General features: G+C 34.4%; 2 protein-coding genes across 5 annotated transcripts; both read right to left on the bottom strand.

The window, feature by feature from the left end:
• Window positions 1-326: 326 nt before the first annotated feature.
• On the bottom strand, window positions 327-1,759 carry LOC124915460. Its single transcript, XM_047456173.1, has 5 exons — window positions 1,620-1,759; window positions 992-1,158; window positions 846-886; window positions 678-773; window positions 327-583 (listed from the first exon to the last, which is right to left on the bottom strand). The coding sequence occupies exons 1-5, from the start codon at window positions 1,703-1,705 to the stop codon at window positions 515-517; spliced, it is 459 nt and encodes a 152-aa protein (XP_047312129.1). The 5' UTR covers window positions 1,706-1,759; the 3' UTR covers window positions 327-514.
• A 667-nt stretch (window positions 1,760-2,426) lies between these two features.
• LOC124915012 (sucrose nonfermenting 4-like protein) lies at window positions 2,427-8,986 on the bottom strand. 4 transcript variants are annotated; one of them, XM_047455651.1, is made up of 14 exons: window positions 8,642-8,986; window positions 8,423-8,548; window positions 8,244-8,331; window positions 7,325-7,507; window positions 5,228-5,365; window positions 5,053-5,112; window positions 4,513-4,602; window positions 4,244-4,381; window positions 3,854-3,998; window positions 3,612-3,785; window positions 3,238-3,301; window positions 3,070-3,139; window positions 2,890-3,004; window positions 2,427-2,788 (listed from the first exon to the last, which is right to left on the bottom strand). In XM_047455651.1, the coding sequence occupies exons 2-14, from the start codon at window positions 8,536-8,538 to the stop codon at window positions 2,697-2,699; spliced, it is 1,473 nt and encodes a 490-aa protein (XP_047311607.1). In that variant the 5' UTR covers window positions 8,539-8,548; window positions 8,642-8,986; the 3' UTR covers window positions 2,427-2,696. The 4 variants fall into 4 exon arrangements, with proteins under 4 accessions (XP_047311607.1, XP_047311606.1, XP_047311608.1 ...); XM_047455650.1 differs by having other exon boundaries at window positions 8,649-8,986; XM_047455652.1 differs by having other exon boundaries at window positions 8,664-8,986.
• Window positions 8,987-18,084: the final 9,098 nt, after the last annotated feature.

Below are 18,084 nucleotides of genomic sequence, written 5' to 3'. Positions count from 1 at the left end.
TCAGGAATTGTATTCAATTAAGAATTATGGCCAATAGGTTATTGACAAAAGTCACAGATTATTTAATCGGGATCCTCGTTTGATCGCCAAACGGTTAAGATCAATATACCCATAATTTGTAAAATGGGATATATTTAAAAATAATTCAAGAAATAGTTCATAAATTTATGTTAAGCAAGAATAATAGTTTCAAATAGGCTCCTTTACAAATATCTGAACGTTATGAAGTTGCAATTTTAGCATATCTTCTGTTGTATATATAGATAAATAGTAGTAGCACCTTTACTACATTTCCTTTTAACGTTAAAACTTAAAACTTCAAATATTGACATATTTGGTGTAAGCAGATCATCAATTAATACTACAAACAGTTTTCAAGGTTTGAAGAAGTAATAATCTCAGCTTAAAAACTATATTTGTTTGAACAACCTTCAAAAAGATTAATCAAATCTAAGAAAATGTTTACAATTAATAGAATTACATACCATTATATTTATATATATAGTCAAATAGATCACAATAATTTCTTCTTCTTTTTAGGCACTTTGCAAACAGCATCACCAGGAACCACCCCAAGAACCTGCTGCAGATCAAGAAGAAGAAGAAAAACACATTTCCTATCAGATTTCTCATCAGGATGTGGATATGGATGATGCAGATGGGATGAAGAATGAAACCTTTTCTTTTTTCTTCTTCTTGTTCTTGTTCTTTTTCTTCATCTTCTTTTGTTTAGTCTGGTTGGTTGTTTCTGCTTCCTCTTCTTCTAGACTAACCTGAATGATTTTGTAGCTATTAGGAAGAAGAAGAAAAAAGAAGTTCTGAACTCAAAGGGAAACCTAACAAACCTCAACATCATCAAACTTGTCCACATGTCGCACTTTTGTACCTGAATATGAAGATCCAACACCTCAGATAGCAGCATTAAATAAGGGAAATGACATAAAATCTTTGAATTGCATTCAATATAAAAGAAAGAAAGAAAGGGAGCAACCTCCTTGGTTACTCGCAACAACAGTATTCTTTGCGCGCTTGACAGCCATTTCAATGAGCTTAGGATTCAAAGAGGCCAATCCATTAGGATCCTGAAGTTTTCTTTCAAGAAACTTTGCTAATGCAGCAGCCTTATTTGTTGTCAATGGTCCACCAGCATGAGCTACCCTAACAAAAAGCATACACATATTTCAACAACACATCAAAGTTGAAAAGAACAAAGTTAAATGACAGAACAACTGTTGGGTTACAATCCAATCCTGTTAAATGACAGACAGAATGAATGTAACTTAAAAAAGATGCATGATCTTTTCAAAGAACAACAACATCCCCCTTTTGAAGATGAGGAGGAAATCAGTTAGTTAGTTAGTTAGGTCAAACTAAAGTGTTTTCTAGCTCCAACAACTAATTAACTTGGATCAAATTCAAGAAGATGTAAATCAAATGATAACGCATTTGGTTGCTATCGTTATGATTGATTCACTAGAAGATTCTCAACTGTTCTTGGCATATGTTGTGGAGTTAATAAATCGAGCAAGAAGAATCTCTCGATACTATGATCAGATCGATTCACTTAAGAGACGTGTTATATAAATAAATAAATAGGAATGCAAGAAGAAGATATGAACCTTGGCGTAGGGCGTGACGCAGAAGGAAGCGGCGCGAACTTGCTTCCACGAAGAGCCTTGCGCTCCTCCTCCGTCAATCCTTCCATCTTCTCTCTCTCTACCCGCCGTCGTCTTCACCAAAAATATATGTGTAGAATGAAAGAAAGAAAGTGATTATTACCCCTTCCTCCCTTCATTTCTCGTTCCTTTATTTATTTTTAATTTTTTTTTGAATTTACAAAACTTAATCACAATCATTTTTTATTATAAAATATTCACTAGAGAAAAATATAATAAAAGTTAAATGTCAAGAATACTCGTATATTCGATACTTGTGGGAAACTCATATATTCGATACTTGTGGGAACTCGATGGTTGAGTTCGGGGATGAGGAATAAGGAGCGTGCAAAACTCGATGTAATATTAATATTAAAAGTTTAAAGTTACTTTTCAAATTCAAATGGTTACAATTACATTAATACTCTAACTTTCATTTCTCACTTCAATAATCTTTCAATTTTTTTTTTATAGGTATACAATACAAATAATATTTTTATTTATGTTTTTAATATTTAGTATATTTAAAAAATAAAAAATATAAATTTATATTTTATTCGGGTAATAAAATACCAATTGAAAATCAGGTATCCGACAAAACGAGAATATGATAGATACCCGTTGAATTCGGGGTCGGGTAGTAAAATAAAAACCGACGAATAATTCACTACCCGTTGTCATTCTAAGTTATATAACCAAACAAATGCAATAATTTATAAATAGATCCACAATATCTACTACTGATACAAAACAGAATAAGAAGATGAGGCAAATAGAAATACAGAATATCCATTATTATTAGATGATGATGTCCAATAAATAAACATGGCAGAAGAAGAACATTTGAACAAATAAAAAAGAAAACTAATCCAACCTCCTCCTCCTTCCTTCTGCCTAACATCATAAAAGATCAGGAAAGAAAGCAAGCAGGTGGTGGATCCACTACCCCACCAGTACAACAATAAATAATCTTGACAAATCATCTTCAGCCATTTCTCTCCCACGTCTGGTCTAGCCTAGCCTAGTCTAGCCTGGTCTGGTCTAGGCGAGTAAGAATCTGAAAACGTCGCTCAAAGTTATGATACCTTCTACATGTTTACTTCCAGCCTCTACAACAATAAGCTGTCGCACTCCTGTTGTGCAAAACCAATGACAACAGAGGGTTTTCATATAAAATTATTTTAATTTTCTTAAAAGAAGAGAGGGAACAGAGAAGAAGAAGAAGACAATCGACCTGGTTTTGTTAACCGTTCCATAACATGATGAAGTGGATCGGATCGCAAACACATGTGACATCTTTGGTTTCTACTACTGAAGCTATGAGATGAATCTTGTCCCAACTGCAAAACCTGTTTTGTTCAACATTAAAATTAATTACTTCATACTTCATATTTTGCATAATTTCACAGCTTACTTGATTAATTGTCATCTCCTCCAGTTTAATATGGATATAAACTTTGTTTTTCGCCAAAGCTGTAATATCACTGGAAGAAAAATAAACATTCTTAAACACCATCAAACAACTAAAATCTAAAAGTCCTGAACACACCTCAGAGAATATAAACACGGTGGGTGATCTTACCTTCGACAATATATGTCCAACAACGAGTCATTGTCGTCAACAATGGGTAAGGAACTAACTTCCGCTACCAAAAACAAAAAAGAGAAAAATAAACATGTGAGGAAATATTAAGATATTTAGCCAAATCAATGGTGGTGTAGCCAAAACAATTAAATTTAGTTAAAATGCCCTTAATAGGTAGTAGGGTCCATTTGGAAAATGAGAAAGCGCCTATAAATTTTTTATTCTGTCTTACTAAGTCCTGTTTTCAAAAGTGATCTCATCTGGATCTCGATATTTGACAACAAAAAAAGTATCAAATGAGTCCACTAGATGCCCCTATATATATACCCCCTCGAGGCTGTGTCCATCCATGTCTGTGGTGGGCTTATTACCTTGAACTAACAAATCTAAAGCAGAACCAAGAGAAGCCGATGGTCTCAACATAGCTAATGGTTGTCTATTTGGTTCTCCGATTTTTGGAACCCAAGTGCCCAGAGGAATTGTACCAATTGGCAATTGGAGTAGAGGTAATATGTCAGAACAATGTCTGAAGTACCTACAAATACCTGAAATTATAAAACCCTTAGTCAGTAACAAAATAAAATAAATACAAACTAGATAAGTCTCTTATTACATTTTAGAATTCCAGAAAGCGAGCTAAGATGTAATAACTGATGAGCTGTTCCATCTCCCGAGGATGAATGAATAATAGGAACCGTAGATACCCTACTACGCATGATCTTTAAGGCAACATCCTTCAAATTCTCATCTGGTCCAGCCTGCAAACAAATGGATTGCGTTAGCACTAGCAACTTCATTTGGAAACAACATTCATTTAAGATTTCTCATCCAGGTGTATCTGAATTTAGTACGGCTCAAATTCAGATTTTTAATATTATTTGATACTTTAGTGCAATATAAATGACTCATATTTAAGACTTTGTTGAATGTTGTTTCTCTTTTATATCTGAATCCAAATTCAGAAACAAGGCCACATAGAAGAAAGCTGCAAAGAAATACTCACATGTATGAGTTGCATTTCTAGTGATCTACCGTCATTACCATCAATCTGTCTCTTGGAGTTCGCTTTTGCTTCTTTCCATGAAGATATAGTATATGTCTCAAGTTCCTCCTCGGTAAGATTAGATCCATGCCTACCAAGCTGCAAAGTTGTTTACCAAGCATAGGTTCATTTTTCTATTTCTTGATTCCTAAGCCTTTTACTAAGACAGGGAAAGGTTGGGAAGGGGAGAAGAGAAGAGAAGAGAAGAAAATGAGCTTCAGAGGCACCACCTCTTTTGTGATCAAAATAAAATCCAAGGCACTAAGAACTCCAACAAACTGGCCTTTGGAAACATCCCAAAGAGGAGCCACTGAAATTCCCTGGTAAATGAAGAAAAAAATAAAATGCATAAGAAAATGTCCATACAGACACTAAGAGCTTGTATGATGTAAGGTTTTTCTGAAATAAACCGATTTATTGGAAGAGAAAAACTTGTTTGATGAAAAAGTTATTATTTGGGTTAATGACTAAACATCCTTTGTATTTAATATTTTAAATGTTATGAACAATGTAAGAGTTTTTAGTATTGATGATTTGATTGATAATGGGATAAGGTGTTAGTCATCAAACAAGGCCTATATGTGAGAACAATCGAAGCGATACAAGAGACTGACATTTTTTGTGTAATGACAAGGAAATGCAAAATTGAGAAGAAAAAATAAGAGATAAAACACTTTTACCACAAGTGCAATCTAATATTCTATCATAGAGCTATACAGACTCAATCTTTCAAGGATAAGGTAAACTATGCATCAATCAAAAAGATTTACCTGTTCATGCAGGATATGAAAGGCTTGTTTCACAGGTAAATCAATATCTAGAGCAACCACCTGCGAATCAGGTCTACAGATATGAGAATTGAGAACAAGAAGCATCTAAAGACTAACAGGGTATGAAAATTCAAGTACATGATTTAGAAAAGAAGAAAGGGGTGATCAATCAAACCTTGCCTGACTCAGGAAGCAATTCATAAGCTGTTCGTGAAGACAAGAAATCAGATATTCGACGACAGGAGGATTCTAAATCAGCTTCTGAAATCCTAGGCAAAATATCACGAAATGCACCATGTGAAACTCTAACCTGCTGCACATGCAGACAAGAGATTGATAAATTCATGGGTCCCAAAACAAATCTACAAGGCTTGCAGAAATCTTAAAAGGTTGTTTTACCCCATATGGAAAAGTAAATCCATTATAGTAATAACATGCATGTATAGTAATCTATGAGTTACCGCAAAAATGTATTCAATGACAAATTCTGAACTATCAAATAAACATACAGAAAATTGTTAAGACTATATATACCAAAAGCTAGTCAAAGAATGGACCATGTGAAACTACTAACTCTCATGCACATAACATGCTAACATCATAGAGAAGGATAGTTTGAGCCCAATTCTCAAATCCATATGGTTCAAGGGTAATCTAACAGTATTACAAAATAGATGCAGTCTTTTTCCATTCTAATGTGTTAGATTTGCAATTTTACCAAGTATAGGACACTCAATTCTCTCACTTTTTTCACCAAATAAGGTTCTTTCCATATTTACAATAACACGGGATATTCAATGAGTCGGGGTGTATCATTCTGCTATGTTTAAATGAGGCGAGCCCTTAGGATTAGGGTTTCATATTCCATAAGGTATATGAGAAACCAGAAGATATTATACATGTTCAGAAGCAAGGTCAATCAATAAACATATAAGCTAACTGCTCTATTTTTACTAATTGCTATCTAATTAGGCTAGCCGGTCCATCTCACTAATAAAGAAGCCCTAGTATGTAACATTAAAACATTTAATGTTGCATACTAGGTCTTGTATGGTAAAGGGAAGGTAGAGGATTGACTCCAATAATGATGTAACAGGTTATGGAAGATGGAGTGAAGACAAGGGATTGAATAATAATAATAATATACATATAAAAATAAGATTGAATTGAAAATAAGATAGATTGATAAAAAGGGCACAGGGGAGAGGATTATGCTCTGATACCAATAAGGCGGAACGCTTAAGGTTTCATATACCAAGAAGGGAGATGAGAAACTAGAAAATATTATAGATAAGATTTTAGAAGCAATAGTCTATCAATAAGCATAACATTAATGTAAGCTAACTCCATATTTATACTAATAACTATCTAGTTATGTTAAGCGGACCACTAATAATGAAGATAATATGTAACAATACAAGAAAACTAATATAACTTCTAGTTAGTAGAATTTGTAGTTGTCATTTTAACAGAAGATAAGTACCAAACTGTGGCAATTGAAAATTGATGTACAAGGTGTAAGATAAATTCGTCATGGATCTTTTCTTCCAGGACTTGTTTACTTAACAGAGTGGAATGAAGCCTAACAGGATTACAAAAGAGTGATAATGATTGGTAAGCATTACAAGTGCAAAACATAACGTTAATGTCCACAGTCTATTTAACATCAAAACATATCATTAGGTAATCATATGATTTTTTTGCATAATTATTGTTGTATACTCCTTATTTGGCATGTTATCAATATGGTAATTGTTTTTAAACCATACAAGTCATGCTACAGCTGAAAAGGTGGAAGAAGTGATATATAAACAGTTCATCGTTTATTATTATGTTACATAAGAGAAGAGAATGAAACATAGATGGTAGATCATAACAGACTTGAAACAGAGTGTGCCTTCCAGAAATGAGATTATTACTCTAAATAGGCCTAAGAATTACATGTTGAAGACCTCAGATCATGGCAATCCAAACATTTAAATGTTTGTATCAAATAGGTGCGGTGATGTCAGAGAACAAAACTATTGCAAATGCCCGTGTTTATCGTGGTTTTATTAAAACTTTCCTTTTAAGAAAAAAAAAAAATAATAAACTATTGTATATATAGCATCCAATATAATGCCCTCTCCATAATGGAGACCATCAATGAAAACTGGAAACAGAAGTGGCAGCACTAGCATGTTGTTCAAAACAAGAAAGTGAAAGAAAATAAAGATGAATACAAATTCACTAAATTAATCAACAGTTAATGAAAATGCTAGCAGTTAGATACCAAACGCTGAAAGGCTTCATTATCCACATCCATGCTAGAACCGGAACTCATTGGCAAAGTAGGATTGGCAGTAACATAATCAGATTCCTTAGCCAAAAGGACAGTGTTTACTGTCCCGTAGTTCCCATTAACAAAAGGTTGACGTTCATCATAGCGCCATTCTCCATCAACATAGAATTTATACTGCATACATTAAAGACCCAAATTAAGCTTTGGACACAATCTGAATCTAGATGAACAGGAAGAATAGGAGATTGTAACAGATGAGTAATATAACAACAAATTCATTCAATTTATAAGTTGGCACCAAAAAATCAAATAGATGCGGATAAAGAGAAAACCTCCAAATTCAAATTCAAATCAAACAAAGCAATAAGTGTGAGAAGAAGATAGTGGTATTGACACCAATGAGCTTAGAAAATTTCACCCTAATGATAGAACACCTCGTTCAACTACAAACAAAGCCTATTATTTCGAAATGGGTAGGAATCACCAAACTCAACTTTATTTTGATCTGATGAGTGCCTTACTTTGGATTTGAGAAAACGCTGATGCAGATAAAGTGAATATAAATTAGAGCTTTCATAAAAAAATTGAGAAATTGAAACATCATAAAAGTTTCCTAATAGGCTAATTTTTTTTTATTTTTTTTTTTTTGGAAAACTGATCCAAATAGGCTAATAATTATATAAGTCATTGGGTCCTTAACTAGATACAAACTAAATTAAACTACCAAATGGATCAAGGTGATACAGCTGTAGAAATTCTTAACATTTATAAATGTGAAAGAGATTGCAGCATATTGTTACTCTGCTTTATTAGTTCTCCTACTCTCTTATGAGCACTCCAATCTCACGAACATTGAAAACACGACAACCACCTTACTCAGTGGTATTGAAGAAAGCTAGAATAAACAGACCTCGTGATAGCCAGGAGACAAGTTGCAAGTAGTCTGAAACACTGATGGGCACCCTTCAGCTGGAATCATCTGGTAGTGACCCGACCACCTTAAGAAAATTCAAATTCAAATTCGGTAATATAGCATCTAATTACACTGCATGCAAAATATACACAACAATCTCATAGATTGAGACTCACCCAGTAAATGATCCGCACAAAGATATGTTTTTTCCGCCATAAGGCCACACAAATCGGATTGGGATTATTATTATAGGTATCCCCACTTCGTTTCCAGTTTGTCGAGTAAAGTCCATTCTCACAAAGCTAAATAATATATTCTTCAGTTAATTAATTCCAAAAAGCACCTGAAAACCTGATAATTACTTTACAATCCAAATCCAAACACAATTGACCCACTTTTCACCTCAGATTAATTCACCTCTTCGAATCCAGCTGTAGAAGAAAACAGCTACCGCTGTATCTAACTGATCAAGTGTAAAATAATCAAGCGCTGAAATGTACTGAATTGCAGGAAACAATCTCCAACAATCCAAACACGGAATTGAAGCGACACGAGAGCATGAAGATCAAATAACACTTGCCCTCCTTCAAACCCTAGGAAACGGAGCTCTGGAAAAATGGTTCCGGTAAAATGACTAGCGAATTATGATGGTTCAGAGGTTGAAGAAGGAGAAGGTTAAGGTCCTGAATAGGAATGTAGTAGCAGTGAATGATGGTGGTCGAATTGAAGGGTTTTGAGGGCAGAATAGGAAGTTCGTGCTTTCTCTGTCTTTCGTCCTCTCTTCTTCAACGCCACCGTCCGCTCGGGAAATTTGATGGAATAACCCTCATAAGAGGGGAATTTCCACTTTTAACATGTGGTTAATAAATTTTTCATTTTTGACCTTTTGCCAAGGCAAAAGGTCACTTTTGCCCTTTACTAAAAAAAAAAAAAAAAAAAAATTTGATTTTCATTCTCCCCCGTCTTCCTTTCCCTCGAACCCAGTTCTCCTTTCACTCCCCCGTCTTCCTTTCCCAGTTCTCCTTTCACTCCGTCTCTCGTTTCCAACTTCGACGACGTCCTCTCCCTCAACCCTCCCTCGAACCCCGACGAGCTCCGACGACAAACAAGAGCCCCCGACAATCTTCCCCGTTTCTATCCTAGTTCTCCGTTTTATTGTTTAGGTTTAGTTTTGGGTTTAAAATGCTGGAAGGCTGTTGCAGGGTTTTGGGTTTATTGTCGATGGCGACGATGCATTTTCGCAGGCGACAGTGCATCTGTCGCAGACGACAGTGCATCTGTCGCAGACGACAGTGCATCTGTCGTAGACGACAGATGCATCTGTCGCAGGAGAATAGTGTATTCTTCCTGCGACAGATGCATCTGTCGTCTACGACAGATGCACTGTCGTCTGCGACAGATGCACTGTCGTCTGCGACAGATGCACTGTCGCCTGCGACAGATGCACTGTCGTCTGCGAAAAATGTCATATTTCCTTTAAATTAGTGGTATTTACTTTCATTATTCTGACTTATTGATTTTTTGCAGATGGCACCTGCTTGTTAAAGACCAAGGACAAGTTTAATCACTTTGGTCTTATGGAAAGGGCTATGAAGAGTCAAGTTTAATTATTCTGACTTGAATGTAAACCTTATGTATTTATTTTTGAATGTAAACCTTATGTATTTATTTTTGAATGTAATGTGGTTTGCTATTTTGAATTCAAATATAATATAGTATATATATATATAATTAAGCACAAAACATAAATGAAATGCATTTGTCGCATGCGACGGTGCATCTGTCGCAGGCGACGGTGCATCTGTCGCAGGCGGGAAATGCATCTGGCGCATGCACCAGATGCATTTCTCGCCTGCGACAGATGCACCGTCGCATGCGACAGATGCACCGTCGCATGCGACAAATGCATCCCTGCTACTTCTATTTGTCCTGCGACAGATGCATTCCTGCATTCCTGAAATCAATCCTGCTATTTCTCTTTGACAACACTTAAACAGATGAAATATGAAGATGATCAAAACCCTACCCAAAAAACAGTTTGATCAACACCCTACCCCAAAAACAGAAGATCAAAACCCTACCCCAAAAACAGATGTTCAAAACCCTACCCCAAAAACAGTTTGATCAAAACCCTAAAACAGTTTGATGTACATACAATACAAAAACGGTTTGATCAAAACTCTAAAACAGTTTCATGCCAAAGATTGGGCACTTGATTGTGAAGGTTGTGTAGATTGGGCACTTGATTGTGAAGGTCTTGCAGTAGATGGTGCAGGCATCACTGCTGAGCATGTTGCTCTGTTATGACCTAGACCGCCACATGAGCCGCACCGTCTCCGTTCTTTACGAACCTCACCTTGTGATGATCTACGTTTTGTTGTTGGTCGTCCTTTCTTAATCTTCACGGGGGGTTTTAGGCAGACTCGTTTCTTGATATGTTCGGGAATGTCCCAAGCTTCATTATGTTGAAAAACTGGATAACATGTCTCCGCATAAGCCATGCACCATGATTCAGTTGAGTAAAACCTGCAAAATTATACAGTGATAACATAAATTCAACATAACATATATTCAACACAACATAAATTGAACATAACTTATGGAACAAAAATTCTCTAACCTTGCGCACAACTCATATGGAACCGATTTCCGGAAACGGGCAGCAGCTAGGGCATGCGTACAAGGAAGACCGGATACATCAAATACCCTACAAGTACATGTTCGACCCTTGACGTCAACTTGAAAATCAAATTCACCGTCATGCACATGGAACTGAAATCGATTAAGTGGATAAACACTGTAGAATCTAGCATTTTCACCTTCCTCACGTAATAACTTTTCATAATATGGAGATAAATGTTCGTTGTGGTTGGATGATTTTTCTCTTCTATGATAAAACCAATCTTGTATTGTGAATCTTAAATAGTCAGCTAATGTTGTTATGGGATATTTCCTAGCTTCTCTGCACTGACTATTAAAACTCTCAGCGTAATTACTTGTCATTTGATTGTATCGCGAACCGGGGAAAAAAGCACGACTCCATCTCTCCACTCCAATTTGTTCCAAATATTGAGCAATCCTAGGGTCTTTAGTTCTGATCTTGTCAAAATGCTTCTGAAACGTGGTCTCGGTGTATGCACGAGAAGCCAAATCAAACTCAACATGACAGTTATCAGTTTTAAATTTGGCCATTATATTCATTTTGATGTGGTATGTGCATGCCCCGTGATGTGCTTCTGGGAAAACCGCGGACAAGGCGTTGGCAATACTTGGGTGTCTATCGGATATGAAGACGAGATCCGGGACTGATCCAATTGCCAACCTTAGTTGTTGCATGAAATATGTCCAAGAGTTATTATTCTCTGAATCAACGACACCAAAAGCAACGGGATATAGTTGCTCGTTCGCATCCAATGCTATCGCAACCAGTAGTTGACCTCCAACTTTATGCTTAAGGAAGCTGGCATCGATGCACAATACAGGACGACAACATCCTATGAAACCCCTAATTGAAACCCCTAAAGACATGAACATATACCTGAAGTGTCCTTCCTCATCCGTCTGGATGTCAGTTATGGTACCCGGGTTCTTCTTCTGCAACATGAACAGGTAGGATGGCAATTCACCATAGGAATCCTCCACAGTTCCTCGCACCGCCATTAAGGCCTTTTCCCTTGACCTCCAAGCCTTATTATATGTCAAAGTTAACCCATAACTTGTATGCATGTCTTCCATTATTTTTTTAGGCATGTGGTCATGGTGATGGTCCATGTATTTACGTTTGATGCACTCCGCAATTACCCATGATGGTGCTTGCCTCACATTGTCCTGTCTCGTCAAAATTGAGCATGTGTGTTCTTTTACAAATTTTCTGATCTCAAACATCTCCGAGAATTTTCCTTTCATAGCACGCAATTTCCACTTGCAGTTCTCAGCCATGCATTTTACAAACCAAAGATTTTTTGTTGACTTCACCACTTTAAGGACAAAGTGATTAGACATCGCATGTCTATGCAACCTCAATTGTATTTCTTTTTTGTTATCAAAGAACGTACCCACTTCCAATGAATTTTCAATTAATGGAGCAGGAGTTTCGATCTCGAGTGGTTCATATGAGAAGTAGTGCTTGGTTCCCTCAGTATGGCTGAATGTATTCCTAACATGGGAAGTGCTTGGTTGACTTGGGAAGACATTTTGCTCCTCACATACATCTCTCTGCTCAAAAACATCTTGCTGCTCAAATATATCTCGCTGCTCAAACACATCCTGCTGCTCAAACACATGCTCAGATACATCTTGTTGACTTGGGAATACATCTTGTTGACTTGGGAATACATCTTGTTGACTTGGGAATACATCTTGTTGACTTGGGAATACATCTTGTTGACTTGGGAATACATCTTGCTGCTCAAACACATCTCGATGCCTTGGTAAGATATCTTGCTGCTCAAATATGTCATTTTCTGGTCTTTCACTTTGTTGAGTTGAAGATATTGACTTCTCTACTAAGGAGACACATAGAGGGGCGCGATGATTGGGCAGTGAAGACGAGAGTTCTTGTAAATAGAACGCCACATCGCTATCTCCAATGATTGTTGCAGGAGGAGAATTGATCATTAGCATATTATACTTTACCTTGAACACTAAGTCATATCTTAGTTTGTCCACACATGTAGCATTATAGACAATTGAAGCTAACTCTTCATATGTAGCATTTCGGGGTACATTCACACCACGACACGAACTTGAGACAAAAGAACTAACCCCACAATCATCAGTTTTCCAGTCTCCATCAAAGAGTAGAAAAACACCAACACTCATGTGATCTGCAATTGAAAAAAATTCAAAGAAGTCAGTGACAGTGACCAGGTAAAGGAGGAAAATGCAAGGAGGAAAATGCAAGGAGGAAAATGCATCTGTCGCAGGCGACAGTGCATCTGTCGCAGACGACAGTGCATCTGTCGCAGGCGACAGTGCATCTGTCGCAGGCGGGAAATGCATCTGTCGCATGCGACAGATGAACTGGCGCATGCGCCAGATGCATTTCCCGCCTGCGACAGATGCACTGTCGCCTGCGACAGATGCACTGTCGTCTGCGACAGATGCACTGTCGCCTTCGTCACCTTCTTCGGATGTATATTTCACTGTAAAACATATCAGCCAAGCTCTAAAACCATTATTCCATGACATAACCTACATCCTAGACTCTAAACAACAAAACCCTAAAAGGACGAACGTCTAACCTGAATGTTGAAGACGATCGTCGATGATGATGAATGAAGGATCCGTTGATGATGAAGGAAGGTTGATGATGAAGAACCTTGATGAAGGAAGCTTGATGATGAAGAACCTTGATGAAGGAAGGACGGGGAGAAAGGACGGTTGGTGGAGAGGAGGGAAATGGAGAAGAAAGTGACATTTCATAACTGAAATGCGCACTCACTTACTGATTTATTTTTTTTTTTTTTTTTTTTTTTTTTTTTTTTTTTTAATAAAGGGCAAAAGTGACCTTTTGCATTGGCAAAAGGTCAAAAATGAAAAATTTAGTAATCACATGTTAGAAGTGGAAATTCCCCTCTTATGAGGGTTATTCCATCAAATTTCCCGTCCGCTCTGGTACAAAAGAAAAAAAAGGGATATTTGGACTATTTGAAAACTCATTTTTTATATGATTATTATTTTAATTTAATACATTAATAATATTTATATTATTTTTTAAACGGTTAAAATATTAAATATATATAAATAAATCAGATAGATGTCTCCAGCGTGGGCCCGTGATATATAGTTGATCATATCTTTCACTAACCAATTTTACCACAATTAAGAGAGTAAATATATTAGTGATTTTTTTTTTCATGATAATTTATGTTATTGAAAAAGTATATTTAAATTAATTTTTTTTAAGGAATGATTTTTATTAAAAATGATAAAAATCGTTTATCTATAAAGAAAAAAACATGATATGAAAAACAATATAACTACGTTATCTAATAGATTATCGAGCTCGTAGGTTTTCGAGAAGAACGATTAACTTTCGACCGATTTCACCAACTTTTCAGTACGAATCTTAAAAAACATCGTAATAATAGCATTATGAATGATATAAGTCGAACGACTACGATTATTAAAGGTTCGACGAATTTTCTCCAACCATTTGAGACTCGAACTTGAAACGTTTTTATCATATGAGGCTCGAACTTTGAAATTGTCCACGTGAGGCTCACACTTTCACATATTTAACCATTTGACTCTTTTGAGTTTCAATAAAAAAGTTCAATCCTCCATTCTCTCATTCGCACTCCCGACGGAAATGCTATGTCGGGGAGGGCCGAGAAGCGAGAGCTCGAACCCCTATGATTGCTTCCATTTTCAGAGCCCTTACTCTACTTGAAAGGGTTTGCGCCATAAATAAGTACTAGACTTTGATAAATGAATGGGGAGGCGAAAAAGGTATTCTCCCAACGAGGGCAAAATGAAAGAGGTGGTGGCATCGTGTCATAGGCGAAAAAAGTGTAATCGTTTTATCTAATAAAGTTCTCAGTTCCAAACATTTCCTGAAAATAGACGACAAGTTTTAAATCTTAATGAACACGAAGCCTCAAATAATTAAATGTGTGAAAGTTCTATCCTTATCTAATAGACCATTTCAAAATTTGAGCCTATAATTAGGTCATTGTTTTTTGATCAATAATTTTTATTTTTTTAAAAACTAATTGTATTTTTAATTGAGATATTTAGTTATATTTTTAATTTAGATATATATATATATATATATATATATATATATATATATATATATATATATATATATATATATATATATATATATATATATATATATATATATATATATATATATTAGAATCGTAATAAAAAAACTGTATTAATTGATTATGTTATTAAAATTAAAAATAATTTGTATTTTTTCTTTATCAAAATGTTTTAAATTTTTTTGAAAAAGACACTTATTGACTTTTCCGATGATTTATTTGTTTAGTATCGGAGATAACATGTTTTCTTTTTTTAAAAACAAAAGAGATAAAAGAGATGAAGCTACTGGATCTGGAGTTGTTTTTTCATTTTTCCAATAAATAGTCACCGAATAAAATATTTCAATCAAAGACCCTCTTACATGTACCTTCCCATTATTTCTACGAAATTTTCATTTTTTAAATCATATATTTAAATGATCAGTTATCACTTGACATGACCTTCTTTGACGCTGTTTCAGAATATTTTGTAGAGATTCTTCCGCCACTGATTGATTGATTTACTCTACTTCATAAATGATCGTTACATATATTTAGAATTATCCTAAAAAATTACAAGATTGTTTAATTTTCATATTAGAATTTTAATTATTATAAATATGTCATATTATTTAACATATATTTTTATTTAAATGTTTTAATTTGGTTGATCTGTAAATTAATTTTCGATATGCAAACATTTTGGATTTTTCTTCTAACCCCTATCTATCTTTTTAAAATTTCAATTTAATTTAAGTACAAATTTCATTAAAGTTAATAAAAAAATATATTAATTATTAGGGCCCATATATAAGTTTTTTTTTCTGAATTCTTTTGGATGGCTAACAAAAAATAAAATTGTGATTATTCATTCTATATAAATGTATCTAAATTTTCCCATTTAAAAAAAAAATAATTTTCTTTCTCTTTTTAATTAATTTTTTCTTTTAGAAAACAATAACAATATTAGCGGGCCTTATAAAGAAAAAATTAGATAAGAGCATTTGTTTATTGATTCTATTTACACGCATTGACTAAATAATAAAAGAGAAATAATTGAGAGAGAATTTGATGGAAGAAATGATGTGGCACAATTTCATTAGCCAAAAAAAAAATTCTCTTTTTTTCTCTCACCTTTTATCTTTTTTTCAACTAATGATGTAGTGACACATCATTTTCTTCCTCAAATTTTCTCCCCTATCATTCATCATAATAAAATAGATTCGTTTATACAAATTAGTTTCATATATTTGTTTAACCTCTCCCCTCTTTTTACTCTCTAAATTAATTTGTTAAAGTCATTTTCGGATTGAGATTTAAAAATAAAAATAAAAATAAAAACTTAGATTATTTAAAAATTAGTGATTGGTAATAATTTTAAAATAGTGGAGATTTTTTTGGTAAAAATACATATTAATATATAAAAATATTTTAGAAAATATTTTAATATTTTTATTGTTAAATTGAGTTATAATGTGAGGAATGAGGGGAGAATGAAATAATGTTTTTTGAATTGTGTTATTAACCCATATTCATATTCATTCTTCTCAAGCTTAAAGAATTCAAAGTTTTCATTAAGCAGGTTTAATCTCTTTTATCTCATCAATGAATCTATCTATTATAAATATTTCATAAATCGCAATCCATAATCTTCATGTGCTTTAACATTTGCTTTAACAATCCATTAATGTTTTCTTTCTTTTAATATATTCGTATATGTAAGAATCCTCTCTACATATTTTACTTCGAATATTGTACGAGTCGAATTTGATCGGATCCTACAAAAGTTTTGTTGTTTATTTGAAAAAAAAAAAATTTTTTTTAGTGATTCTGCATTTAGTGTTAAGAGTTTTGTTGAAGTTTAGTTCTTCTTTAAAAGATTTGATGGGTAGAATCAATTATCACTTGTTTAGTTCAGAATTAGAATATGAATTGCATAAATCATATATGTGTTCATCATCTCTTTGAATTTCCTGTCTGATTTCTATCTCTTATCCTTCCAATCCAACATTAGTTGTTGGCTGTTATATTATTTCAGATTTTATCATTATCCTCTCGATTACATATGATTGAATATAATGGAATTGTTCATTACCTTAATTGCAACAATTTCTTTTTTATTATTAATTGAAATACCTTTAAGAGGTACAACTTTGTTATTTTCTTTGATTGAATTTTAACATCTTTTAATAATCCAGTTTTCAGATGATCATGACCGTCTCTGAAGAAAACATGATTGAAGAAAAGTCCCCTCGAGTTGGAGATGAGTACCAAATTGAAATTCCTTCACTAATATCACGATCCAAATATATTAGTGAAAATAAGAACAAATTTAATACAAAGGTTGTTGATTTGGACTCAACTAGCGATGATTCTTCAAGCAAAATAGAAAGGGAGAGTCTCCTCCTCAGTCTCTGTATATTTGAGAAAGATTTTACCCAGATAAAGAAGTTTCTAGGATGCGACGTAATCTCATTCTACTATAAAAATAAATACTACAAGAGTGATGAATATCGTAAATGGTTAGACTGCAAGAAAACCAAAAAAGGGGAGATTTTTTTAGGAAAATGGATTTTCAACGGCTTTAGGCTGGAATTATTGTTGACTCGTCTGTCTACGCACATGTCAGAAGATGGTGAAAAATCTATATCTCAGGTAATATTTACATTCTCATACTTGTTTTTGTTGGATTATTCTAGTATCTAATTCTGGTTATGAAACATACACCAGGTTTCTAAATTGTTCAAGGATAGGAATATAACATTGTTAGAATTCGTCACAACCTTAAAAGATATAGCTGGTATGAAGAATTTGATAGAAGCAGTGGCGATAGGAAAAGGAAAGAAAGATCTAACGAGAATGAAGAGAGGGACTCGGAAAAATAAATTAGATCTCTCAAATGGAATAACATGTTATTCTTCTCTCACGCCTGCCCAAATTCTCGACTTTCTAAATGGATCAGATATCCATAAGAGAAAGGATGTGCCGAATAATAGTTTATTCTGGGAAGCTGTTTGGCCACTTTTGCTTGCACGAGGATGGCACTTGGAACAACCGAGATCATGTTATACCAAAACACAATCTCA

Source organism: Impatiens glandulifera, chromosome 9, assembly GCF_907164915.1.
Source record: "Impatiens glandulifera chromosome 9, dImpGla2.1, whole genome shotgun sequence".
Classification (NCBI taxonomy): domain Eukaryota; kingdom Viridiplantae; phylum Streptophyta; class Magnoliopsida; order Ericales; family Balsaminaceae; genus Impatiens; species Impatiens glandulifera.
Note: the sequence above shows the minus strand (reverse complement) of the source record. Positions and strands in the feature narration are given on the sequence as shown.